This window comes from Cryptomeria japonica, chromosome 11 (genome assembly GCF_030272615.1).
Source record: "Cryptomeria japonica chromosome 11, Sugi_1.0, whole genome shotgun sequence".
NCBI classification, from domain to species: Eukaryota; Viridiplantae; Streptophyta; class Pinopsida; order Cupressales; family Cupressaceae; genus Cryptomeria; species Cryptomeria japonica.
In genome coordinates this window covers 610,997,484-611,025,248 of record NC_081415.1, presented here as the reverse complement: position 1 = coordinate 611,025,248, position 27,765 = coordinate 610,997,484, and the positions used below count along the sequence as shown (strand labels likewise).

Here is a 27,765-nt window from a genome sequence, read left to right as displayed (position 1 = left end):
TGATGTTGGATTTGTCAATTCTGCAATTTGAGTTTATAGCCATGGCTCACTCCCCTTGGATTTGGCCTCACAATTATGGTTGAGTATTATGTCAAAGCTGTAGCATTGTCACACCTTCCTTGGATCATCCATTGCAATTTTGGTTGTGTTCTTGGCAATTCTCACAACATTGCTAGAATGATTTTACACATTGTATGTTGAATGGTATTCTGGTAACACTATTTTCTTTCATTAGTTATAAAAGATACCATATATTAATGTTCCTAATTGTAATGTCCCCATTTTTGCACCTTCTTTAGTGTCTGTTTTTCAGTGATTACTCTATCTGATTGGTCTTCGCAGGCTAATAAGTTGATTTGGAGGCCATTCAGGGTTCTTCAATTGACACTTTGGGTGTCATTTTCTTGTGTTCTCTTTTATGATGCATTGAGATATTTGAAATTTACCTTCTAGGGTCCATTTAGGCTCTATTTACAATTTTACACTCACTATATTTAGTAAGTCATATGGACATTGGGCTGGACCTTACTATTTATAGTAAACTATCTAGATGGTTAGCAGGCACTGTGGTTACCCCTGGGCTGTTGGCAGAATTAATTAATTGCTTTTATGTTGGCTTTAATTGGATTTTATGATTTATTTATTATTATTAAAGTAATGACTTTAATAATATTATATATTAAAAACGACTTTATAATTAATGGTGTGATAAGGGCATTCAATGCATATATTCATTTAATGATATAAAAATGATTTATTAAAGCCAATTGTGATATGCCAATTTTGGAGGAAATTATAACATTAAAAGCAAATGATATTTAATGTTATTAAATGATTAAAAAGCCAAAGGAAATCATGGCTTTTTGTGGAGATATTAAAAAGCCAAGAAAGTATTCATTTGTTTATTACTGATCATTTGTAAATTGCTGAATTGTTTTGGAGAGCAAGGGTTTGTTGCTGAAGATCCAGACTTTTGAGAATGAAAACTCTCAAGAGGAACAGTACCTGCAGGTGTGAGACATCATCCAAGGGTATTCAGTCGATAATCTCATCCAGAGATTATACTTGTGCTTATTTGAATTCAGATTTGGAAGTTTATGAAGGAAAATCATACCAGTTAGGGTTTGGCATGAATTTTGTGAAGGATTCTGAAGCTTTAATGAATGTTTAAAGCTTGCTACAGTATTTGCTACAATAATTGCTATAGTGACTGCTACAGTGTACGCTAAAATACCCGCTATAGAATTTGGTACCATTGTTGGTTTATTTGCAGCATCAAATGGAAGTAAATTTGAAAATGGATAGTGTTGTTGAGTGATTGTCTATCCTAGGCAACCCTATTGCATGCTTTGTACAGAGGTTATCATCTGGCCATGATTTTATGGAGCAAATTGCGCCTCTGCTGGCCACCAATGTATGGAGTTCCCACGTGTGACTTCGCTGGTGCACATTCTGTGATTTAGAGTGGAGTTTGATCATCTTGTTGAGGATGGTATGATGCTATGAACTGTGCAGGCATTTTTGGAAGTTGTGGATAGCGATTTCAGACATAACCTAGTGAGTGATCTCTGCAATTAAATCACTGTTTTCTGATAAGAAATCAGAATAATTGTGAACTGCTATACATTTTAGACTGCTGCTCATTCTTGTCTGTGTTTGTTGCAGTGAAGATTATTGTGGACTGCTAAGCATACTTCAGACTGCTGTTTGTTCCATATTGAGTATTGTTGCAATAAATGTTGGTCTTATTTTCTGACTTTTTATGTTCAGACATACTACAATGTGAATTACTGAAAATACAATGCAAATCATGCTTCTTTCTGTTGTATAGTTTATCCAATTTATATGCTTTGTTATTTGGAAAATGGACATGGAACCAATGAGTGAAATATGATTCACGTTCATCAAGCAAAACTTTTATGTTTAATGCATGCAAAGTGTTTGTCATAATTCCTAAACAGAAGATTCATTGAAAAGTAAGATTGGAAGAGTGCAAAATATTTTAAGGGCAAATAGGGTAAGACATTACAGTGGTATCAGAGCAGAGTTTTTATGCTTTCCTGTTTGGAGATTTAAGAAACTTTAGAGGTACAACAATGGGTTTTGGCAAGGTTGAAGATCAGATCAAGAGGAGATATGAACAGGAAGCTATCCAACTCTTTGAAGAGTGCCAAAGTAAGCCTGAGGGGTTTGAAAAATGGGTTTCCTTTGATGATTTCTTAAGTTTGGTTATAGCCTTCAGACCTGGTAAAATGGGCATGGTGAAGTACATCACAAGGATAATGAAAGAAAAATCAGAAGTTACACCTTGAAGAAGTTATAATGAAGGAAGAAGAAGCACTTGTTTGTGACTTGCAGCCTATAGGTGATAGTGGATAAGATAAAAACCATTCAACATTATGAGAGATTGGACTCTAAGCTCTAAAGAAAATAGAACCACAAGTTCACTTCAGCCCTATAAGGACAAGGACTTATCTACTGAAGCTATAGATGAAAAGTACATGGAGATTGAAGTAGATCCTGTCATGGAGGTTGCCAAATCAAAAAATCAGTCATCTATTGCAGTCACATCCAAGAAGCAATCTTCACTTGAAAGTGCAATATCCAGTTATGGGAAATATTCCATGTCAGGTAATGATTGCACAAGTTTCTTGGTAGGAAGCTTGGAGGTAGAACTATCCTACGAGGTTGATCACACTAATGCATGTGATGGGCATATTGATAGCGTATATGAAGATGTTTTCCAATCAGCCAATGATGATGACTCCACATCTTATGTGAGTGCTGATGCTTATGTTAGTTCAGGTGAGATGGTTCCTGCATATGACGTGGATCCTATTTGGGATGGATCTACTTTTGACCATAGTTTTGTTCTAACTTCACCTACACAGTTGTGGATGAATGATGGCATTAATAGCATTGATGGTGTTGATATTAACCTCGAAAACAAATCTGATTTAGTGCTGCATGATACTGATCATAAACTAAAAAAATTGTATGGGATTGATAGGTCTCAAGAGTCCTATCATTTGGCAGGACAGTTGAAGATAAATGGAGACCAAATTGTTGCAGCCATTAAACATTTTGATGACAACCATAAGTTGATGGAAAAATGTTGTTGGAGGTCTTCAAGGATACATATGGACCTTGGTGGTGAACTTTTTTTTTAAGATTTACAGTCTCTTAGAGAAGTGTTAGTGGTAATGAAGACAAATTGCCTACAACTACTTTCCGATAGAGATCACCTTTTCATGCTTGATGAGATCTACTTTGATGCGCTGAAAGGGAAAGAAGAGGAGGTAGATAAGATTACTGACGAGCTTAAGGTTACCAAGGATTCTTTGGAGAGCACTTAGATGGCCCTTCAAGAACCAGAAATTCAGATTGATGAGCTATGTGAAGAATTGAGTCTGGCTTAATCATCATTATCCACAGTAGAAATCAAGTCATCTGTGGCTGCCATAGCACCTGAGGGTGAGAGTGGTACTCATGGTTTGAGGAGAAAACCCTATATGATGGTCAAGCATGAGGAGCTTTCAGATTTGCATTGGCTTGAGGACCGATATGATTCTGAAATTACTGAGTATACACATAGCTTGCATCATGGAGATCATGAGTCACCTTCGAGGGAGAGCCAATCGAGCACACACCTAGTGGATATAGATACAAAAGTGATAGTTGAATACACACTTGGTGGACCAGCCACAAGTGTTATACCTACTCATGTAAAGGGAGAAAAGTGATTCAGATTTGGTTGAGCCCCTGGACATTCGTGGAGAGTTTAAGGGGTTATCTCTTCTAGAGGCTCACATGATAGAGATTACTTTTTTTAGAGCATCCTATGAAAGGGTGTACATGGGTGGTGGCATTGTTGATTCAGGAGTGTCTAAGCATGTGGACACTCTTGGAGAGGCCATTGATACACTATTCCCTCATTGTGCATTATCGGAGTATGGAGATGATTCGTTTTTAGGGGATGAGGTATGCATGAAGAGAAGCATTTCGACATTCATTGGGTTGTGGTCCACACATTGGTATTAGACAGCTATTCAGTTTTGTTGACTGCAGAGATTTCAGATTGTCTTTTGGGGGCAGCAGCTGATTGGAAGGGTGGAGAAGTCTGTATCAAACTTTCCTTGTTGGAGGTTGGCATTTTGACGAGCTACCATCATCTGTTGCCCGTGGAGGTACTTGTTGCTTCATTTGGGTTGAGGTTCTCAGTTGGGTAGATGCTGTTCTGATCTATAACAGTAGCATACGGTGGAGCGGTTCGATTGGTTATGCACTTAGGATGATCTTTTTCCACATTCATGGGAGTTCATTTAGATTTAAGACTAACATTTGAAGTTGGTGGCATGGTTAGAGTTATCTATCCCTCTACTTTTTGTTGGTGTGAGAACATGATGACTTGGGATCCAAGGATTTACATTTTAAATGGAGTGCTTCTGAAGTTGTTGCAGATTGATTACAGTTATATTAGAGTGATGCAGCGAATTGGTGGAACCATATTATTGAGATTGATATGGGATCCTGGTCTTAGGTATGGGTGGGATTGAATGCCTTTGAACGAACTAAACTAAGCGCGTAGATAGGGAGAAAGATCTTCCCTCCCTCGTTTGACTCCTTATGCCCTTTGTAGCAGCATGTCCTACGGTAGACTGACATACAAGTGCAATTAGCATTTGGTTTGGTATATAGATGCAGATTGCTTGAGGGCAAGCAATCTTTGGGGAGGGCGGATTGTAATGTCCCCATTTTTGCGCCTTCTTTAGCGTTAGTGTTTTCTAGGGATTAGCCCATCTAACTGGTCTCCGTAGGCTAATGAGTCAATTTGGAGGCCATTTGCGGTTCTTCAGCTGACAATTTGGGTGTCATTTTCTTGTTTGTCCTTTTTGGTGCATTGAGATATTAGAGATTTACCTTCTATGGGTCATTTAGGTTCTATTTACACTCACTATATTTAGTAAGTCATATGGACATTGGGTTGGACATTACTATTTATAGTAAACCATTTGGATGGTTAGCGAGCATTGTGATTAGCCTTGAGGTGTTGGTAGAATTAATTAATTGTTTTTATATTGGCTTTAATTGGAGTTTATGATTTATTTATTATTATTAAAGTAATGACTTTAATAATATTAAATTTTAAAAGCGACTTTATAATTAATGGTGTTATAAGGGCATTAAACGCATCTATTCATTTAATGATATAAAAACCATTTATTAAAGCAATTGTGGGATGCCAACCTTGGACGAAATTATAACATTAAGGGTAAAAGATATTTAATGTTTGAAAATGATAAAAAAGCCAAAGGAAATCATGGCTTTGTGGAGGTATAAAAAAGCGAAAAAAGTATTCATTTGATTATTATTGATCATTTGTAAATTGTTGACACTTTTTGCAGAGCAAGAGTTTGCTGTTGAAGATCCAGACTTTTGAGAATGAAAACTCTCAAGAGGAATAGTTCCTGCAGGTGTCAGACATCATACAAGGGTACTCAGTTGATAATCGCATCTAGAGATTATATTTGTGCTTATTTGAATTCAAGTTTGGAGGATTACGAAGGAAAATCATACCAGTTAAGGTTTGGCATGAATTTTTTGAAGGATTTTGAAGCTTCAATGAATGTTGAAGGCTCAATACAGTAAATCTCTACAAAGAGTGCTACAATGTTCGCTACAGTATCGCTATAGTTTTTTCTACCATTGTTGGTTTATGTGCAGCTTCAAATGGAAGTAAGTTTGAAAATGGGTATTGTTGTTGATTGATTGTCTATCTTAGGTGACCCTATTACTTGCTTTATATAGAGGTTATCATCTAGCTATGCTTTTATAGAGCAAATTGCCCCTCTTTTGGCCACCAATGTATGGAGTTCCCACATGTGACTTTTGTAATGTCCCCATTTTTGCGCCTTCCTTAGTGTTTTTACCAATGTTAGCCTATCAGTACGGTTCCTGTAGGCTAATACGGTGGATAGGGAGATTATTCAAGGGTCTTGTGACCCTTTGAGGAGTTTTGGGAGGCATTTCAGGAGCTTAGGGTCAGTCTCCTATTTTTCAAGTGGGGTTCCTATTTTTTAGGAGGGGATTGACAATTAATTTGTTGACCACCTGGAGCTTGTGGAGCATAGCAGAAAGCCTTATGAGCATTTTCAAATGATCAGAGATACTCTCCTATTTTTTAGGAGACTAGCAGTTGGCCTACTTCATCCAAGCATCAACATGGGATCATTTGCAGTATTAGTTTGCAATTGGAGAGAACATATGATGATTTCAGAATAAAAAATGAAATATTAAAATAATGACTTCAACGTTTTAATTAAATTTGGAAGTTGCTTAATTAAATAAATTTACTTTATAAAATTTAATAAACTAGCTAATAAGAGAGGCCATCATGAGGGTTACAGTCCTAGGAGACATAAGATGTTTTATAAAAACAACTTAATGATTAATAAGGGCCTCATGGAAAAGTTTCATCAGCCTTAGGAGGCAATTTAAAATTAAATAAATTAAAATCTTGCAACCCTAAAAAAGTTCGATTAGGGTTGAGGTCAATAAAGTGACATTTGGGGGCTCATTTTGGCATTCATAGATTCCTTATTACAGCAGCAACTTGGATTTAGAGCTCTAGAGAAAGGGTTTCAGCAGGAAATCAGACTTTGGCAATGAAAACTATCAGAGGATTGAGAGCCTACAAGTATGAAAGATCACCCAAGGGAATTCTTATAGGTTATTATTCTATTTTCAGATTTAGTGGTGAAAGAATCAGCGATCAGCAAGGGTGGATGGCAAGTTTGGAGAAGTAATTTGCAGATCTGAGCCAATTCCCACCATATATCAGTGAATCATTGGTCCCTACAGCTAGCCATACCTTCTTGGGAGCATTTGCAGCCAATCCCTAGCTGGGACGTGGGGTTTCAATCCTTTATTGGAGCTGATCAGATCTTATATGGGCCTGACAATGTGGATCAGACCCATGGACAACATTCTTGGGTGAAATATCCACTCATCAAGGCAAATTTGCTATTTCAGATTTTTTATCAGACTTGCACATGTTAAAAATAGAACCAGAAAGCTACAAACTCAGATAACAGTAACTAAGAAATCTTAAGAGAACAAGATAACGACAATTTATCCTGGGAAAACCCTCCACCTGAGGGTGAAAAACCTAGCCACCAAAAAAGGATTTTATTGAATGCTCAAGATGAGTACAAAACTCTCATACTTAGTAGACAATCATCTAACAATGATTGATAATGCTGAAAATAGAAGAAGACTATTAGAATACTGCTTACAAATAAGGTTGAAGAAGATGATAAGATATCAAATCTTCCTATACCGATGAACACAACTGAACATAAATAATTATATCAGAAGACTAAAGATGATGCAAGGTCACAGCAGCAAAGACCTGAGCTTTTCATCAATAATCATCAAAATCAGAATATCGATCACCTTCTTTACGTCCCTCGGCATATGAATAAATAGCACAAGACATGGCTCGATATAACTCACGAAGAAGAAGGCGGAAGGCCAAACACTAAAGAAGATGTCAGTTACACAACCGACATACACCACGAATCAATGAACTTCAGCGGAAGAAAAATAAACGCATTTCCAATTAATACAAGGTCGGTGACACCGTGACAGCATACGAAGAATCCGATACATGTAATATGAGCAGGGACAAATGTAGTACGAAACCGAAACACTTTCCAGCTTCCAACAATCGGTGAAGAAAACCAAAGGCAAATATAGAGCTCGAGATAGAGAAGAGAGCATATATGCGACAAGGTGAAGAATACAACCGCAAGGAGAAATCCATAATCACAGCAAGTAATGATATCTACTGAAGTTACAACTTTAACACTCCCTCTTAACAAAGGAGATATCATTTATAGATATTCAAGTCATGGAGTCTCTCAACATGACAAACAAAATATGAAAACAACAAAATTTAATCACAGATTCTCTCAACATGATAGGCATCATGGATTCACTCAACATGATGTTCACCATGGCTACTCCCATGGGTGAAATAACACAAGCTCTCATCACAGAGTCACTCAATGTGATGTTGTCATGGAGTCTCTCAACATGACATCCGCTATGGCTACCCCCAAAAGTGGAAAGAGCCTCAAGGGCTTTCACCTCAAATTTCTCCGTCATAGAGAAAAATGCATTACAAGCGAATGCACCTCGAACTTCTCTCTCAGAGAGAAGAACTCACTAACAACATATAAAAATTCATTGAAGTTGAGATTCTCTCTCAGCAAGAGCATCATTCTCTACCATACCAATGTTATCTCGAAAATAACAAAACTTCACTCTAGGAAGTGGCTTGGTAAGAATGTCTATTGTTTGTTCTTCTGTGCAAATGTATTTGAGCTCCATTGCTTTCCTTTTAACCATATCTCTCAAGTAATGATATTTTATTTCCACATGCTTGGTTCTATCATGAAAAACAGGATTAACTGAAAGCTTCACACAAATTTGGTTATCACAATGAATCATTGTAGGTTCCAAAGGTTGTCCAAACAATCCTACAAAAAGCAATTTACGAAGCCACACTGCTTCTCTAGCTGTTGTAGCAGATACAACATATTCAACTTCTACTGTACTTTGGGCCACACATGATTGCTTCTTGCTACACTAGGAAATTATAGCTGAACCTACGCTAAAACAACAATCGGAAGTGTTCTTCCTGTCAGGTGCACATCCTGCCAAGTCTAGATCAAAAAAACCTTGCAATTTCAGACCTCCACAAGAAGTATATTTTAGACCATATCCCACTGTACCACGTACATATCTCAATATATGTTTAGCTGCAACAAAATGAATCTGTCTAGGCTCACTCATAAATTGACTGAGAGTGTTAACAACATAACATATGTCAGGCCTTGCATTGACTAAATACATCAAAGATCCAATCAATTGCGTATACATAGTAGGATCAACTAAGTATGAACTAGCTGCAACCTCATGTAACTTTTTCAGATTTGTTTCCATGGGAGTTGCCATAGACTTGCAATCTAACATACCAAATCTTTTCAAAATGTCAATGGCATATTTCCCTTGACTCAATATGACTTCATTTGGTCTTTGCCACACTTCTAAACCAAGAAAATAATGCATCAAACCAAGATCTTTCATCTTGAATTAAGAAGTTAACTCTTTCTTACATCTAGCAATGAGATCATCCTATCCAATAAGAAATAAATCATCAACATATCGAACTAAAATTAAAGCTTTATCATCAATTACCTTGAAATAGATATTTGGATCTGCATCATTTTTGAGAAAACCCAAGCTCAACAAATGCTGATCAATTCTTTCATACCAAGCACGTGGAGCTTGCTTAAGGCCATAGAAGGCCTTTTTCAATCTGCATACATGTGATTCTTTCTCATGGATCACAAATCCATCTGGATGCTCAATAAAAACTTCTTCAATTACACCATTCAAGAATGTTGTCTTTACATCGATCTGATGCAATTTCCATCTTTTAACAGCTGCAATAGCAATAATAGTTTTGATAGAAGTGTAACGTGCTACAGGTGCAAAAGTCTCTTCATAGTCTATGCCTTCCTTTTGTGAAAAACCTCTAGCTACAAATCTAGCTTTATATTTTTCTACACTCCCATCAATTGCATGTTTAATTTTGAACAGCCACTTAGAGGAAACAACAGGTTTACCTTTGGGCCTAGGAACAATATCCCACACATCATTTTTGATAATGGATTGATACTCCTCCATCATGGCATCCTTCCACACTTGTTGATTTGAGGCTTCTTCAAAATTAGAAGGCTCGGATGCTATAAAGTGACTCATCAAAGCTACATATCCTGCAAACTTATGAGGCCTTTTACTCTCTCTAAAGGTGCCATGAGGGGCTGCATATTTTTCAGCCTCTTCCATAGTGTGTCGAGCCCACAATGGTCTTTTCTTATTAGCTGGAATATTACTGGGACCTACAGAAGTATCTATAGAATCAATTGGATCAACAGGATCAACAAAGTTTTCTAAATCTGTATTCTCCCTTTGAATCTCTGAAGGTGAATCTGGATCAGCCACATCTATGTCTTGAGGAGGCTCAAAGTCTTCTCTATCAGATTCCATGTTAGACTCTTTGGATTTCTTGCAAGCTACATCTTCATCAAAAGACACATCCTTGTTGATTTCAATTTGCTTTTGACCTGGAATATAGATTTTGTATACTTTTGAAGATTCACTATAACCAACAAAGATGCCTTTCTTTCCTGAAGGTTCTAATTTAGTTCTTTTCTCTTTTGGAACATGAATATAGACAGGACATCCAAAAACCCCGGGGTGACTAATGTCTGGTTTGATACTTGAAAAAGCTTCTTCTAGAGTCATGTTGTTTAGGATTTGATGAGGACTACGATTCTGAATGTATACTGCTGTCCTGCAAGCCTCTGCCCATAAAAATGTTTGAAGACTCTGATCATGGATCATAGCCTTCACAGACTCAACAATTGTCATGTTCTTTCTTTCAGCTACACCATTTTGTTGAGGATTATAAGGGACACAAAACTCCCTCTTAATCCCAGCTTCAAAAGAAAAGTTATGAAATAAACCAAAAACATATTCTCCCCCATTATTAGATCTTAGAACCTTTATCTTCTTGTTAGATAAATTTTCAACAAGTGTTTTAAATTTTTTAAATCTGGACAACACTTCATCAGATTCTTTAGACTTAAGAAAATAAATCCAACACTTACAAGAAAAGTCATCAATAAAGGTAACATAATACCAAAAACCACTAAGGGAAGCAACTGACATAGGGCCACACAAATCAAAGTGAATTAACTCTAGAATATCCTTTGCTCTATTTTCACTACTAGGAAAAGTACTCTTAACATTCTTACCTAGAGCACATCTCTTGCAGACACCTTCATGATTTTGATTCAGCTTTGGAAGACCAACAACCACCTTCTCCATTGAAGACAAAGTTTTAAAGTTTATGTGACCAACTCTTTTATGCCACAGCTCATTTGAGCTTGTAGAATTGTGAGCTAATGCTTGAATAGGACAGGTTGAAAGCTTATAAAGACTGTCATGACGAACACCAATCTCACGAGCTGACTGAATGTTGGTGTTCTTCTTCCAAGCAAGAACTTTTCCATCAACAAAAGCAACATGATAACCCTTGTTTTCTAATGCTGAAATAGAAATCAGATTCCTCTTAATACCAAGAACAAAGAGAACATTGCTCTGAAGAAGAGGGATACCAGAATCCAACTGAAAGGAAGTAGTACTAGCACCCTTCACAGAATGACATGCATCATTACCAATGATAACTTGAAGATGAGAATCTTTTTCCTTCAAGTTGGAGAGGTGTTCATGATAACCAGTAATATGGCGGGAGGCTCCACTATCAATAAGCCATGTATCACTGTCAGTGGGAATATTACTGAAGAGAGCAGAAATAAATAAGAACCCCTCTAAATTTTCACTAGACTCTCTATGAGGAGAAACATTTTCAACATTTGTTGTTGCAGCTTGTGGTTTGGGTCTAGAAGGACATTTTCTAGCAAAGTGACCAAACTTGTCACATTTGAAGCATTGTACTCTGGAGAGGTCCTTTCTTCTCTTAGATTCAGGAGCTGAATTAGAATTTCTATCTCTGTTCCTTTTGAAGTTCCCTTTCCTTCCTTTTCTTTTAGACGTATGGGCAGCAAAAACATGATCTTCTTCATGATGAGATTTGCATCGATTCGTCTTGCCTCCAATCTGCATTCCTCTTGAATGCAATCAACTCTCAAACGATCAAACTTGGGTAACTCATTTCTTCCACTAATACCTTGAATGAAAGATTCCCAAGAGTGAGGAAGGCCATTCATGGCCAGCATAACCGAGTCTTTATCAATAGAATCTCTAATAGCATTGAGTTGATCCTTCAATTTTGTAATCTTCATAAAGAAAGAAACAATAGATTCACCTCTAGCCATTTTGATATGAAGGAGTTGACGTCTCAATGCTAGAGCTCTACTAGTACTGTTGAATTCATACAAGCTTTGAAGGCACTCAAACATTTCTTTGGCTGAATTCAACTTGGATATAACAGGTACTAGATGATTCTTAACAGAATCAATTAGAATCTTTTTAGCCATGAGATTATTCTTCCTCCATTGAGCTTTCTCGGTGTCATCTGAAGGTTCATCTACAACAGATTTCACATAGTTTAGAAGATCATTCTCTTCTAGCACAATAAGAATCCTGAATTTCCATGACGTGTAATTGGCTACACTATCCAATCTGTCTTCAACTTTGAGTCCATTCACCATGATGGAAAAACTTGAAATAAACATACTAGAGCTTCAAATAAAGAGAATTTCAAAACTAAGCAATCTAGTTCTGGATCTTTTCTTTATACCCGCTTTGATACCATGTAAAAAATAGAACCATAAAGCTACAAACTCAGATAACAGTAACTAAGAAAACTTGAGAGAATAAGATACACAACAATTTATCCTAGGGAAACCCTCCACGTGAGGGTGAAAAACCCAGCCACACCAAAAAAAGATTTTATTGAATGCTCAAGATGAGTACATAACTCTCACACTTAGTAGACAATCATCTAACAATGATTGATAATGCTTAAAATAGAATAAGACTATTAGAATACTGCTTACAAATAAGGTTGAAGAAGATGATAAGAGATCAAATCTTCCTACACCAATGAACACAGCTGAACATAAATAATTATATCAGAAGACTAAAGATGATGCAAGGTCACAACATCAAAGACTTGAGCTTTTCATAAATAATCATCAAAATCTGAAGATCGATCACCTTCTTTATGTCCCTCGGCAAATGAATAAATAGCACAAGACATGACCCGATATAGCTCACGAAGAATAAGGCAGAAGGACAAACACTAAAGAAGATGTCAGTTACACAAACGACAGACACCACGAGTGAATGAACTTCAACGGAAGGAAAAGAAACGCATTTCCAACTAATACAAGGTCGGTGACAACATACAAAGAATCCGATACATGTAATATGAGTAGGGACAGATGTAGTACGAAACCGAAACACTTTCCAGCTTCCAACAATCAGTGAAGAAAACCAAAAGCAAATATAGAGCTCGAGATAGAGAAGAGAGAAGATATGCGACAAGGTGAAGAATACAACCGCAAGGAGAAATCCATAATCATGGCAGGTAATGATATCTACTGAAGTTACAACCTTTAACAGCACATGCTGATCATGGTTATGCAACCAACAAATCACTCAATAAAGCCTCATAAAAAATTATCTATTGTATGTGTTTATTTGTTGTACCATTTCCTTTCAGCTTTCTTTATTTTTTATTGCGTTTCTTCTTAGTCAAAACCAAGCAAAAAACTCAAAAAATCAGAAAAACTACACAACACAAAAATCGGAAAATTTCTAAACAAAAAAATCAGACTTGCATTAAAGATCCAGGGGTAGATCACTTACAATGGTATTAGAGCAAAGTTTTCTTGCAATCCTCTTGGGAGATTAAATAAGTACAACAATGGGTTCTAGCATGGTTGAAGATTAGATCAAGAGGAGTTATGAATAGGAAGCTATTCAACTCTTTGAAGAGTACCAATGCATGCTTGAGGGATTTGAAAAGAAGTGTTTCCTTTGATGATTTCTTAAGTTTGGCCATAACCTTGAGATCTAGTAAAATGGGTATGGTGAAGTACATTAGAAGAATAATGAAAGAAAACTAGAAGTTACCCTAGAGGAAGGGTTAGTGAGGGAAGATGGAGCATGTGTTTGTAACTTGCGGCTTACAAGTGATCTTGATGAAGATAACAATTAGTCAAGACATGGTATAGGCATACAGGTGGTATCAGAGCAGAGGTTTCCTGCCATCCTGTTGGGAGATTAAATAAAATTCTAAAGTACAACAATGGGTTATAGCAGGTCGAAGATCAGATTAAGGGGAGTTATGAACAAGAAGCTATCCAACTCTTTGAAGAGTACCAAAGCATGCCTAAGGGGTTTAAAAAAATGTTTCCTTGGATGATTTCTTAAGTTTGGTTGTAACCTTGACACCTGGTAAAATGGGTACGGTGAAGTACATGAGAAGAATAATGAAAAAAAAAATCAAAAGTTACCCTAGAAGAAGGGTTAGTGAGGGATGAAGGAGCACGTGTTTGTAACTTGCATCTTATAGGTGATCTTGAGGAAGATAAAAATCAGTTAGGACATGGTATAGGCATACAGGCTGGCATTGGTGAAGTGGATTTTATTTTGGAGAGGAAATCTGATTCATCTTCATTTGCAGCTCACTTGGAGTATGAGGTTAGCAATCTTGATGTTTTGGATCCACAGTACACCATTTGAAGTGATGATGAGGATGACAAGAGAGTAGGGACAACTGTGGGATCAGTGTCGATTGGTATTATAATCCTGATTTAGATCTTGTCCATAGCAGCAGTGCACTTTCTTCTCAAAATCAGAGTTGGGTATCCTTCAATAATCCATTGTTTGAGATGGGAGTTGAGGAGACTTATGAAAATCCACTAAGAATTTTTAAGATGGATCAACACTTGGCTTTAGCAATACCTTCGGTGAATAGGGAGGTTTGGACTACACTTTCCCTGAGCAACGCAATTAGCGATTTTGCATTTGGGATCTGTTGTGCTTTGCACATCAATCCTAGATGGGGACCCCCTGCCTGTAGTTGCTCGCATTAGAGCAAATCAAAATTTTATGGCCTCTCAATCCTCTGCTAAAGCTAAAAATTCCCCCCCCCTTCCCCCGAACTTGCTTCAGAAAACATACAAAATTCGCACAAGCCCCAAAGCTCTTCACAATGCCTTCCAATTATCGAAAATAATCCCAAAACACTTGGGGCAGAATACATAAACTTCAAAACGCAATGATAAAGTTCGATTTTCTTGTTCGGGCGAAATTGTATTTCTTCCTTGAAAGTCGCCATCGTCTCCGTTTTCCATGGTGAAAGCACCAAATTAGTGCGATGTTTTAAAGGAGCCAAATGATCAAGTCTAAGATCAAAAATGCAGAGCAAAGTTTGGGTGTTTGCCCGCATAAAAGATGATATCGCCTTGTTGTCGAGCTCTCAAAGGTCGATAAATCACTGAAAGAAGCTAAAGCGCATTCACAAATCAAAAAGATCTGAGTGAATGGAATAAACCCTCTGTAAATGCCGAGAAAAGCCCCGACAATGCACCCAGAAGCCGCCACTTGAAGTCAAAGCCAAAAACTAAATTATAAAGTTCGACTTTGTCTTTAAGTTATATGCTTTCATATCGCTTTAATCTTGCCTTGCAAACTCGAAAATATACCCATCAAAAACAAAAATTCCAGCGCTCAATGCAAAATGATAGGGTTCGATACTTTTTTTTTCCAAGGCAAAATAAGTGTTTTTTCCTTGCCAAATGACTCTGCATTTGCCGATAAAACCCCTTGGAATGCAAGGTCGAAACATTCAAAGTCAAAGGCAAGACGAAATCGCCTTTTTGTTTATCCTAGACTTAGCTTTTTCTAAGGTTAAAGGGAGAATAAAGTTCAAGCTCTTTTGTTTTTGCATTTCCACCCAAATCACGAAACTTTACACTTAAAAGGAAAAATAACAAATTAAAGGACCAAGGGGGGGAGTGTTTTAAAATGAAAGTTTGCACTTTATCCTCTCAACTTTACTACGAAATAGGAGGAGGGGGTGGGGGGGGTTGATAGGGTTATAGGCATTAAGGGACTTTTTCGAGCACTTTCGTCTCTAAATGCCTAACTTTTCCCCCAAACAATGAAACAAAATTAAGTGAACAAAACAAAGAGGGACAAGCGTTTCTACAAATTGGCCTCCAATCACCGAAGTCTCCCCTTAAATGGCAAAGTGTGAAATTTTAAAATAAAGGGAACTTTTTGGCACTTTTGTTCTAAATCGCTTAACTTTTCCCTTTAAAGTGGCGCGATCTTAAGTTAAAAATGAAATGAAGTAAAGGATGTTCGAATTGGTTTTAAAAGTAAACATCTTGCATTCTCTCCTCTTTTTTGTCGAAACGAAGCCCAGCATTGCCTTGACAACATTTTATATTTGGTGAAATTACTTAAATTTTTCAAGGTGATTGATTCAAATCAAATTCGTGTTTGTAGATTGATGCTATTGGAAGGAGCTAAGGTGGTAACCTAAAGCGCAAATTGAAGATATGATCGTGATCGAGCTAGGTGGTGAGGATGATTCAACGCATAGGATCAAAGCACGGAGATACGCAATACCAGCAGTAGCAAGTTGAAGGCAAAACCACTCAAAATGCTACAAGAAATATGCAGATTCAGAAATTCAGAGCTGAAAATTCCAGAAAATCTGTTTGTAAAACTGAATTGCCTTGTTGTGAAATAGCTACTTGTGGGTCTCGTTCAACACATTTAAAACAAGGGGGACACAGGTCAGTTATTCCTCAGCTTACCTGATTGATCAAATTGATGTCAAATAGTTGTCAGTAGCTCAGAAGGTGGTTGAACTTGAGGGTGGCAGCTGAGAAGTTATAAGAAGTTAATAGGCATGGTTTAAGCTGCCAGGCTTCTAGAAGGAAGATTACAACCATTGGATGCAATTAATCGTAGCCCTTGATTCAAATTGTAAAATCTATAAAAGGCATTGTCTCTCTTTTGTAAAGGGTTAGATTTTAGTAGTTAGAAAGTTAGAATTTTTACACAGCTAGGTTAGATAGGTAGATTTTAGCAGTTGGCAGATTAGAAGTAGAGTATAATAGGACTACTATAAGAAATTGTTGTAATGGCAGTTGAAATCAATATATGAACATTGAAGTATTGTGTTGGTTATTTTGGTTTTCTTTTGTTTGCATGGTTTCCCTTCATTTGGTTAAATTAGAGTTAAGTGATTCTGATGGTGAAATGTGGGGGGTATTTGATGTAATACTGGTTTATACCATTGGGGGCATGCTGATTGTAGGTCCCTGTGCATGGTTAGTTTGAACCCATAACTATGCTTAGTTCAACTGTGGGTATTTGTTTCAGGTTGTGCTAGAATTGGGTGCCTGGAAGAATGCCCATAGTCCGAAAACCTTTAATTTCCTAGGAGCTTGCACTGTTCTTGTTGAGTTGTGAGGGTGTCTCTAGCGAAACATGAATTGGTTTATGGAAATCAGTCTACCCGCAACACCAGCCATTACTACCATTGTACTTAGGATCCCTAAACCCTATCTCTTTTTCTCTTATTTTCCCAGCTTGAGAATCGCAACATCATTGGATGCAGGCCAACTTGTTGTAAATGTAAGCCCCTCATGTTTACTAGCAAAACACATCAAACCGCTGAGTTATCCTGCGGTCAAGACCTAACATTTGGAACCTTGAGGTTGTCCCCTTTGATCATCATAAAAGCATTAGGGATTTACACTAATGATGACACATGACTTGGCACTTGCCATCAATTCTAAATTCATAGCCCTCTTACTAAAAGGACTATTGATTTCACCTAGCCCATCAAAACTTTCAATGATTACTTGGAAGACCACCTTCATTTTATCATCTTTGTAAGGAGTTTCAGGAGTTGTAATTCTTATAATTTCACTTAAACAACGAGATACAACAAGCCTTACCTCCTTATCCTTGTGTCTCAATAGCCTGTACTCACCCAAAGAATTCCATGTTGGAGTTATTGCTATTTGAATCAATTGGGAAGGTGACTGATCCACCTTTTGTAAATACTTCGCCACTTCCTCCAATGAGGTGAATAGAGCATCTTTTGAAAGGAACAAGTGTCCAAGTTTTTCTCCTGCAGTATACAACATTTTGCCCAACTCTTTGTCACCCATTGAGCTGGTTAGACTATCCACCATAATGTTTTTCTCCCTTCTTTTGCATGAGTAGGTTCTAGTACTTCTGGATGATGGATCAGCTTTGGCAAAGTTCTGTCATAATTTTCATAAGTCTGCTTCAGATCCGTCAAAAGCTCCTGCATAGACCTCATCTTTCAACAATTTAATGGGACTGATGTTAGAAGAATATTGGTAATCTGGTCAAGACAAACTAAAAATTAAACTGACTTTCCCAGCAGGCTGGCAGGATACACAGCTCTGATACCACTGTAAGTTCTCCTAACTATTTTGTCCTCAAAATTTTCAGTTCAGTCTTATATTCCACTCCTCAGATATAGTTCGCTAGACAAATTTCAGAACAGTCGATTCTCTATCTATGAAGCTGAAGACTTTAGTGGGAAGTCATAAAGTTGTTTGCACCTGATTATCTCAGCCACATAAGTTGAAAATGCAGACCCAGCCATGAGCAATCAGTGGAGACGTATGTACAATGTGTACTAGGAGTCACCCAAGTTCTGCTGTGAGTTTAGTATGGCTGTTAACTATGTGTTCTCAGCCTACAGCCTGGTTACAATACCATATCCTCCATTTTTGCCAGGGTTTGACCACTTTAGACGATGCACAGGCTGCCCTATTCGCCTAGAAAATACCAAGAACCCTGCAAACAATATGTTTCTGATTTTTGCACAAGAAAAGATGATTTTTACCCTTATAGCTTATCGAGTTTTTCTTCAGCACTTCACCATCATTTCAGACTTTGCTGGGACTTCATGACCTGCAATTATCTCCATGAACAGATGACTTTCAGCATTCATATTTTAGATTGAAGGAAAGTCTTCTTCAAACTGCTTATTTGATTTCAAAACTCCACCATTAAGTCCAGATGTGAACTCCGTTTGAATCCACCAATCTTTGAAGGAGTGGGTTTCCGTCCAAACCTTCTTGGTTCCAAGGGCTTTTGTCCTTAGAACAATCCAGCGACTGAATATTAGCAACAAGAGAAATAGCTTCAATATATTATTCCCATAACATGCTCTTCAATGAAGACTAAGCTCGTTTATAAAGACTTCCCAACCTCCAAGTGAACCTCCACACTCAATGTGGGATAAATCATCCTTTATTTTTTAATTCCTCCTGATTAAGTAGCTTCTCGAGCAAGCTGGAGAGCTTTATTAAATAAAATGACTATATTATCATTTTATAAAATGACCTTCAGCAACAGCTTTCGACGTCCTCAACTAGTCCAGGGATGTCCTCTCACCTTCCTAGTACTCAGTAGTTTTTAGTAGTTGTATAGCCCCATTTTGTTCTATTGTCTGGAAGACGACTTCTTTTTTGGGGGGGCTGATGTAGACAGCAATTATGCCATAGCTAGCTGAATAATACTTATTATGCTTTGATTAGTAAATGGCAATGTAATGCGTTTAAGTTTCTGAAGGGGTAGTTCCACCGAATGGTATATATGTCTGGCATTCTATCGGGAACGGGATTCTGTTACTTTGGTACTCATTACATTTTGCAATAAAAGATCTATCATTCTGCCATATACTATTGTGCATTCTATATGTGTTGCTGTTTATGTTTCTGTTACTGTTCTGTTTACTTTCAGTAATAAAACACATACCCTGTAGGGAGTAAACACGAATCATTGGTCCCTACAGCTAGCTGTACCTTCTTGGGAGCATTTGCAGCCAATCCCTAGCTGGGACGTGGGGTTTCAGACCTTTATTGGAGCTGTTCAGACCTAATATGAGCCTGATAATGCAGATCAAACCCATGGACAGCGTTTTTGGGTGAAATATCTAACTCATCAAGGCAAATTTGCTATTCCAGATTTTGTATCAGACCTGTACATGCCGATCAGGAGTATGTAACCAACAAATCACTCAATAAAGTCTCATAAAAATTTATCTATTATATGTGTTTATTTGTTGTACCATTTCCTTTCAGCATTCTTTATTTTGTATTGCATTTCTTCTTAGTCAAAACCAAGCAAAAAACTCAAAAAATCAGAAAAAACTACACAAAACACAAAAAATTCTGAAAATTTCCAAACAAAAATATCAGACTTGCATTAAAGGTCCAGGGGTGGATCATTTCAACTTCGCTGGTGCACGTTCTGTGATTTAGAGTGGAGTTGGATCATCTTCTTGAGGAGGTATGATGCTATGAACTGCTGCAGCCATTACTGGAAGTTGTGGACAGTGATTTCAGACATAACCTGGTGATTCCTGGAAGTGGTGGACGTTGATTTCAGACATAACCTAGAGACTGATTTCTGCAATTAAATCACTATTTGCTGATGAGAAATCAGAATATTTGGTAACTGCTATAAATTTCAGACACCCGCTCATTCCTGTCTGAGTTTGTTGCAATAAAGATTATTGTGGACCGCTAAGCATATTTCAGTCTGCTGTTCGTTCCAGATTGAGTATCATTGCAATAAAGGTCTGTCTTATTTTCAGACATTTTATGTTCAGACATACTATAATGTGAATGACTGAAAATACAATGCAAATCGTGCTTCTTTCTGTTGTATAGTTTATCCAATTTATATGCCTTGTTATTTGTAAAATGGATATGAAACCAATGAGTGAAATCTGATTCACATTCATCGAGCAAACCTTTTATCTTTTATGCATGCAAAGTGTTTGTCATAATTCCTGAACATCAGATTCGTTGAAAAGTAAGATTGGAATAGTGCAAAATATTTTAAGGGCAAATAGGGTAGGATATTACACTAATCCCAAGTATGAAGATGTTTGAGTCACTTTTGAGCCTTGGGTGGGTTTTTGGAACAGTTGTGGTGGCACATCTTGTTTAAACCATCTGCATATGGAAAAAATATTTGAACCCCTCCTATTCCTACAGCAACAATTTGCATTATTCATTAACATAAGTATTTAGGATAATGTCTGTTTGTGCCCTTCCATTTCCTCCACCAAAAATATTATTTTTTATTTGTTGAATGCTAAGGTGCTGCACTTAGTGTGATCAAGGTTCAAAATTAGTGGGTATGTTTTTTAAGATAATTGATCATTAACAGTGTAATTTATAAAATAGAGTTATTTAACCCCTCCAATCTATTCGTAATGGTGGCTTTTCGAAAAGTGTGGACTATTTGTAACCTAGAGTGAATGTGTTTGTATTTCCAAATTCATTTTCTGTTAATGTACATATTTTTGCAGGTGTGAAGAAATCGTTAATTTGGTTGGAGCTATGGTTGAAGATCATAGACGTGTGCAGCCGAATGTGAAGACTTATGCGTGAGCAGAATTTCTTATGTTTCATATGCTTCTTTTTTATCTTTGTGAGAGTACTAAGACAAATAGCTTATTTTTTCTATGTTCTCAATTGCAAATCATTTCTGAGTTTCTTTAGTTTTTGTGGGTATATGTGAGTTAGGATAAAAAGTGATATTTGTGCCTTATTACAGTTGTGTAAAACTACATTTAGATATGCTTTGTTCCTTTTCCTTCGTTTTTTTCTTTACCACCTACTTATAGTGATCTATTTTCTTGACACTAATCATAAGGTGATAGAGACTTTGAGACTGTAATATCCCGGATATTTTTGTTTTTGTTTTTTAAGACCAATAAGAATCATCAACCAACATATACCCGTTAATGTTAGAAAGCATAAAACTCAAAGCTTTCTGAAAAAGCAACCCTTCCACTTTCTGATCACCAAGTGCCCAATGTGGGAAGTTGAGAGCATATGGTGAAGAGGGGATCGTTAGATCACAAATCTGCTGAAATGATAAAGTAAATACAATACTGGGCGGCAAGCCAGCCCCTTCCATTTATCCAGTGGGAAAGCAAGAGACTTGGCGGTGAACCAGCCAAGAGAACCATACAACAAACACAAATCACTCAACCGCAGTATTTCAGCGGGAGGACTGAATTACAAATACTCAACTCAACCACTTATGCAGCGGGAGGACCATTACAACCAATCATCACTCAACCGCTTATGCAGCGGGAGGACTGAATTACAATTTGACTGATGTAGGCGGCAAGCCAGCCTCTTCCACTTTTCAGCGGGATGAGAGATTACAAGCCAGAATGGGTTAGTAGTACTACTACTTAACCTTACAATAACTGAGAGAGTGAGAGTAGAAGAATAATGCTGAACATGAAAGATAATAAGCATGAAACTCTGCTAACATCAAAACTGCAGGCTGGAAATGCATAACCAGCAGCCTATAAACCCACTAAATCACTCATATCTCTCTCAATACTCACCCAATTCACCCAAAATCAAACCCAAACCAACACTAGACCAGAAGCGATCAAGACAAACCAGAAGTACGCTATCAAAACACCCTCATTTATTTGGCATGCATCCCAATGCACCTTTTAAAACCCACGCCTAACCAGATAATTTCGATTTGCAATATTAAATTCCATACTCAATGCAAGGTGCCAAAAACTTACAGTATGAATCGCCAGTATCAGGAAGGATGAATGAGCTGGTACCCAGAATGACCAGACGCTCAAGCAGAGAGGTGTGATAAAAAATGTGCTTCAGCCATAGGTAAACCAGCAACTCCAAAAATCGCTCCAAATACCAAAAAGACTAAGGTATGCACTGAAAGTATGGTAGATTACAGCTCATAGCTAGGTACTATATTTCAAGTACGAAACTGGAAAGCACTAGGGAGCCACACTCTGAAGCCTCAAAGTTTTGACGCCAATCTAGCAGCATAACAATGCAAATTTTCAAGATGTCCAAAATGAGAGCCCAAGTCTCATATTTATAACTTCACGCCTTCCCAAATGCAAATGCAAATGGCGCCAAACTTCTTTCAAATTCAATTTCATTTCACCTTATGTCTCCCCACTAACTTGGCGCCCACTTACCTTTCCTAGGTAAGTTCGAACTTCCTCATGGTGGCGTCATTTTTGCAAAAATAACATTAGACCAAAGATGTTTTAATCCGCTAAATGGCCACCACAAATTCGCCCTCTTACTTAGGAGATAATCAAATGAATATTACTTAAATTATATTTTTCCTAAGTCACCTCCACAATTAATCAACAACTGCAAATATTTAAATATTAAACCTTTGACAAGGATATAATATTTAATTAAATTACTTATGACTCCCATACTGATCATTAATAGCAACTAAGATGAAGCGGAGTGAAGAAGACCAAAGAACTGCTGCAAGACCAGGACCCTGTCCACTGCCAAAAATAGAAATACTCCATATTGCCACTTACTAAAAATAGTAAGTCATGAACTACTGCTCCGAAAAGCATGATCTTTGCACCCAGCGACAGAGCATGGAAAGCTCAGTAGGACAGTATCATCAAAACAACCAACCCCTAACTTACTAAAAATAGTAAGTTCTCGCCTCATCAATGTTTGAAACCCTAATTCTTCATTCCACATAGCCTACGAGTCTCAGGAATAGGCCAATGGACCACTGGAAGTACAATCATCAAGAAGGGGACATTACAGAGACTCAAATATCCAGACTTAACTCTTTTTTCTTAATGTATCTTCTAAACCCTTTGAATTTGCAACTTATTTATTTTTGATAGGACACTGTGAACTGCAATTTTTTTTTTATGTACTATTGATAACCCCCCTACATTGATACGCAAGAAGTGGTTTATATTGATGAAAAAAGTAAGTACATCAATGCATGCCCTTGCTACAAGGGGTGCTTAAAGTAGGACAACACCAAAATGGGCTGTCAACATGACCCACAAAATATACTTAAAAATTCAGCATTGTTAGATTGCTGCATTCTCAGAAAGCCCTATCTCAAAGAAATTTCTATTCTGACCATAAGTTCCCCCTTTCATGGTCGATCTGAGCAACATCTGATGTTTGCCAGAAGAGGATTTCTTCCTCTCAACCTCTGTCCAATCCATCTCTGATGGAGAAGAAGCCAGTGAATTTGGATCCACTTTAGCTAATGGATTCTTCTCCCCCAAAGCTCCTGTTTTTGTTTGCCCAATCTGATCATTGCCACTGGGACAAAGACCAACATCGCTTGGTTGACCGAAGTAATGGCAGACATATCTGAAAGTGAAGAAACCTCTCCACCCTTAGGACTATGGCTAAAATACGAAGATACTACGTCATCAAGGCTGAAACCATTTTGCCTCTAGGCAACAAATCCGTGTCACGCACAGGAGTAGTGTGATGTCCCCTTTCTAGCTAGACAATAGTGTCAAGTAGATTAGCCTATCATTTTGACCTGTTGGTGTACGTTTTATCATTTATCAAACATTAGAATAAAATGTCTAATGACACTCTATCCTCTCTTGAAAAATCACCGCTTATGCTAAGATTGCGAGAAGATCATATGGCGATTCCAAGGTTTATTTTGTCACGTCTTGATGTGTGGATAAGCTCAATGGGCATTGTGATATGCTGGTAATAGACAAAGGGACCAACACTTCAACTAGTATCATAAGCCGGACTTACGTAAATTTTATCAATCAATGCTCTTTGTTTTTGGATTTTCTGATTTGGGATTTCAAAAAAGGATAAAAAGGATAAGGGTTTAGGAATTTTAACTATTGCTAATAACTCAAGAGACAATGTAGACTGGGTGAAACCAATAAACAACACTTGACCAATATTTTCACACTTACGAATAATACCAAGATTTTCACACTTTCGAATAATACCAACAATTGAACAATATTACTCAAAGTAGAAGTTAAGCATCCACATCAAAAGCTCAGGCTAACTTTACACATTGAATGAAAATCATCCATCCAAAGAAAGTATGAGCAAAAGTTTCACGAATCCAAACTATCAATCCTTCATTCATTTAACAACTTCAAAGCAAATTACTTGAAGCAAATCTATTCTAAGTGTTGAAGAAAATATGCAACCATGCAACCACTTGATAACAATAAGACTTCAAAACAAGGTTGCATGGGTACGGGGGTTCTTGGAGATGTCGGGTACTGGTACGGCTATTTTTTCAAAATAGGAGACGTGGGTACTTGGAGACGCCAAATTTTTTTTTTTAATATAATTTAATAATTTATAGAAAATCTGAAAATCTGATGACATTGGACTTTCAAAACAAGAAATAACATTAAGTATTAACTATTAACTATGAAGTTTAGGATCAAAATGCCATACAATCATTGTGTCATAGTTTCAAACTGATTAGTGATACTGATTACATATTGAAGATAGCTTGATAAACAGCAAGCTGATACGCAAACCAAAAACTGAAAGCAAAAATCAGAAATTTTATATTTATAATCTACTCTTCTTCGCCATGATCATCCATATCAAGGTCATCAGCTATGAGGCTCTCCAAATATTATCACTCTCGAATTTGGGTTCCTCTGATGGTAGAATAACAAGGGGTAAATCAGCTAGTCCATCTGCTTCAACCACTTCATCTACAATGGCTGCAACGTCTCCATCAGGTGAAATTTGATCCCATTTTGCCGAAGGACCCTCATTGTATCCAGGATCTACACGAGAGAGAAGACGAAGTGAGCTATGAATGTACACCAGGTTCTCTGCTTTCTTTGATCCTAATCGGTTCCTCTTCAGTGAATGAATGAACCCATAAGTGCTCCAATTTCTCTCACAAGATGAAGAGGTAGCCACTTGTGAGAGTAATCGTATTGCAAATGATTGCAATTCAGGGGCTTCACTTCCATGATTCCACCACCACTCTATAGGGTCTCTCTTTACTTTCATATCATATATAGCTTCCACAGAAGCAAAATCACCTTGCCCACGTGAAAACTTATTCCATTGAGTCGTCATAACTGAAGCTTCCTCACCTCAGCGATAAATCTTTTTAACCGCAGCCCAAAAGCCCTTCATTACCTCTCTATCCTGATGTGGAGCTCTCTTTTTGGTCACTTCTATATCATACCATTTAGGATTAAGGGCATAGGCAGCACAATGAAGAGGTGTGTTAAGTTTGTTCCACCTTCCATGTAACTTTTCTTCTATCAAAGGATATAGAGAAATATCTTTTGCATTAGTTATCTTCTTTACTCTTTCACACATGGAATCTATTGCTTCATAAACCTCTCCCAAACATGCCTTATCTGAATCTGCAAATTTGATCACCTCACATATGGGCTTAATAAAGTCCACAACAAACTTAACATCAGCCCAAAAATGCTCATCAAGGACCATAGCTCTCACCTCAATTGCAATATCTGATGTACATTGTTTCCAAGCTGCCCATGCATCACTAACAACCGTGGAACACAAAGCTCCTTTGACTTCACAAAGGCAGTCAAAAAGAATGAAGTAAGAAGCAAAATGTGTGTCAGCAGGTTTGAAAAGTTCCACCTTGGCAAATTTACGATAAATGGCTTGTGTGTGGTGATGGTTACATATGAACATTTGTATCTTTCTGCCCTTCTCTATGAGATCTGAAATCCATTGGAACTTGCCAATATCCTTGAGAGCATTATTTAATGAATGCACACAATATGGTGTCCAAAATATCTGCCTGTACCTCTTTTGCACCAACATGCCTGCTGCTTTACAAACAGGGGCAGCATCAGTAACAACTTGGACTACATGTGATGCCCCCACCTCCTCAATGCTATCACATAGCTGACTATGAAGAAATTCTGCATTTTTTTCTTGCCCTGAACAATCTATTGCCTTCAAAAAATAAGGCCCTTTGCTACATGTTACCATGATATTAAGTAGTGGACGATTCTTAGCATCTGTCCACCCATCCATCACAATACTACATCCTTCTTGATCCCACACTCTTTTCAATGGTGCAATTTGTACCTCTAATCGACTTTTTTCTTTATCAACAAGAGTAGTGCGAAGCTTCTCATACCCAGGTGGCTAATAGCCTGCTGGTGCACTATTGATAGCACGAACCATCTCTTCATAGAATGGAGAGCGAGCCACATTGAATGATATTCCATTTGCATAAAAGAATCGTCCAATGGCTGCATCAACTGCTTCTCGTCCTTGCACATCAAACAATCTTCCAATGGGGTTTGCGCTGCCAATGTGTGGTCTTTTGGGAGCCGGTTCAGTTGCTAAACCTCTAGAAGTCACATCCACCTCTGACTCTATATCATGACTGTAAGTTGTAGTAGCTGCCCCTGTTGTTTAAACATGAGAGCTTCGCATAACAACTTTCCCATCAGCCCTTTCTTGTTCTCTCACAGCATCATGTCTTTCACACTCATTTGGACAACCTTCAACACCATTACATGGCAAGTGGAGGAAATGAGCCTTCACCCTCGTGTAGGTACCTTTCCATCCCAAATTACAAAGTTTGCATTTGATAGTGGCTGTTCCACCTGATCCTTTCGGCCTCGGAACACGATCAACATACTTCCATAGTGGGTACAACCCTTGTCTTCCTCCACCCGACATTTTGAATGCTCAATTTGAATAAAAAATTAAAGTTTAAAATTAAAACAAAAGAATAATATGATTATAATTTTTTTTCTTACTGCTCAATCTGGTAATATTACACATGGCTAATATTATGGTAAAATCTGAAATCATTAATAATAAATAAAAATATTAAATAATTTCAATAAAATCATTAATAAAAAATTAAAAATATTACACATGGCTAATATTCTGGTAAAATCATTAATAGAAATATTACAAATTGAAATTATTAATAAATAAAAATATTAGAAAAATTATTAAAATGCAATTTTAATTTTTTAAATGTAATAATAATATTTTTTAATTTTCAAGTATATGAACTATGAAGTTCTCATATACTTGAAAATAAAAAAATATTATTATTACATTAAAAAAATTAAAATTGCATTCACACTGAAACATTCACATTTCACAGTTTATATACTGTGAAATAAATTAACAATAAATATTATGAAATGTATATAAAGTTTAAACTTAAAGTTTAAAGTTTTAAACTGTATATAATTAATAATTATTAATATTATAAATTTATAATATAATATATTTTAGTTTTTAGTAAAAACTATAAACAAAT

General features: G+C 37.1%; 1 protein-coding gene across 3 annotated transcripts in view; it reads left to right on the top strand.

The window, feature by feature from the left end:
• Positions 1 to 27,765, top strand: part of LOC131046250 (uncharacterized) — a 283,384-nt gene that overhangs the window by 139,853 nt on the left and 115,766 nt on the right. For 2 of the 3 annotated variants that reach the window (XR_009105959.2, XM_057979934.2), the window contains exon 6: positions 20,996 to 21,073. The exons of the other annotated variant lie outside the window; for it this stretch is intronic. Coding sequence is in view for 1 of the 2 variants with exons in the window: in XM_057979934.2 (XP_057835917.2) it covers positions 20,996 to 21,073 (78 nt within the window). In the remaining variant the exon portion in view is untranslated. The remainder of the gene's footprint in view (positions 1 to 20,995; positions 21,074 to 27,765) is intronic. 3 annotated transcript variants of the gene reach the window in all.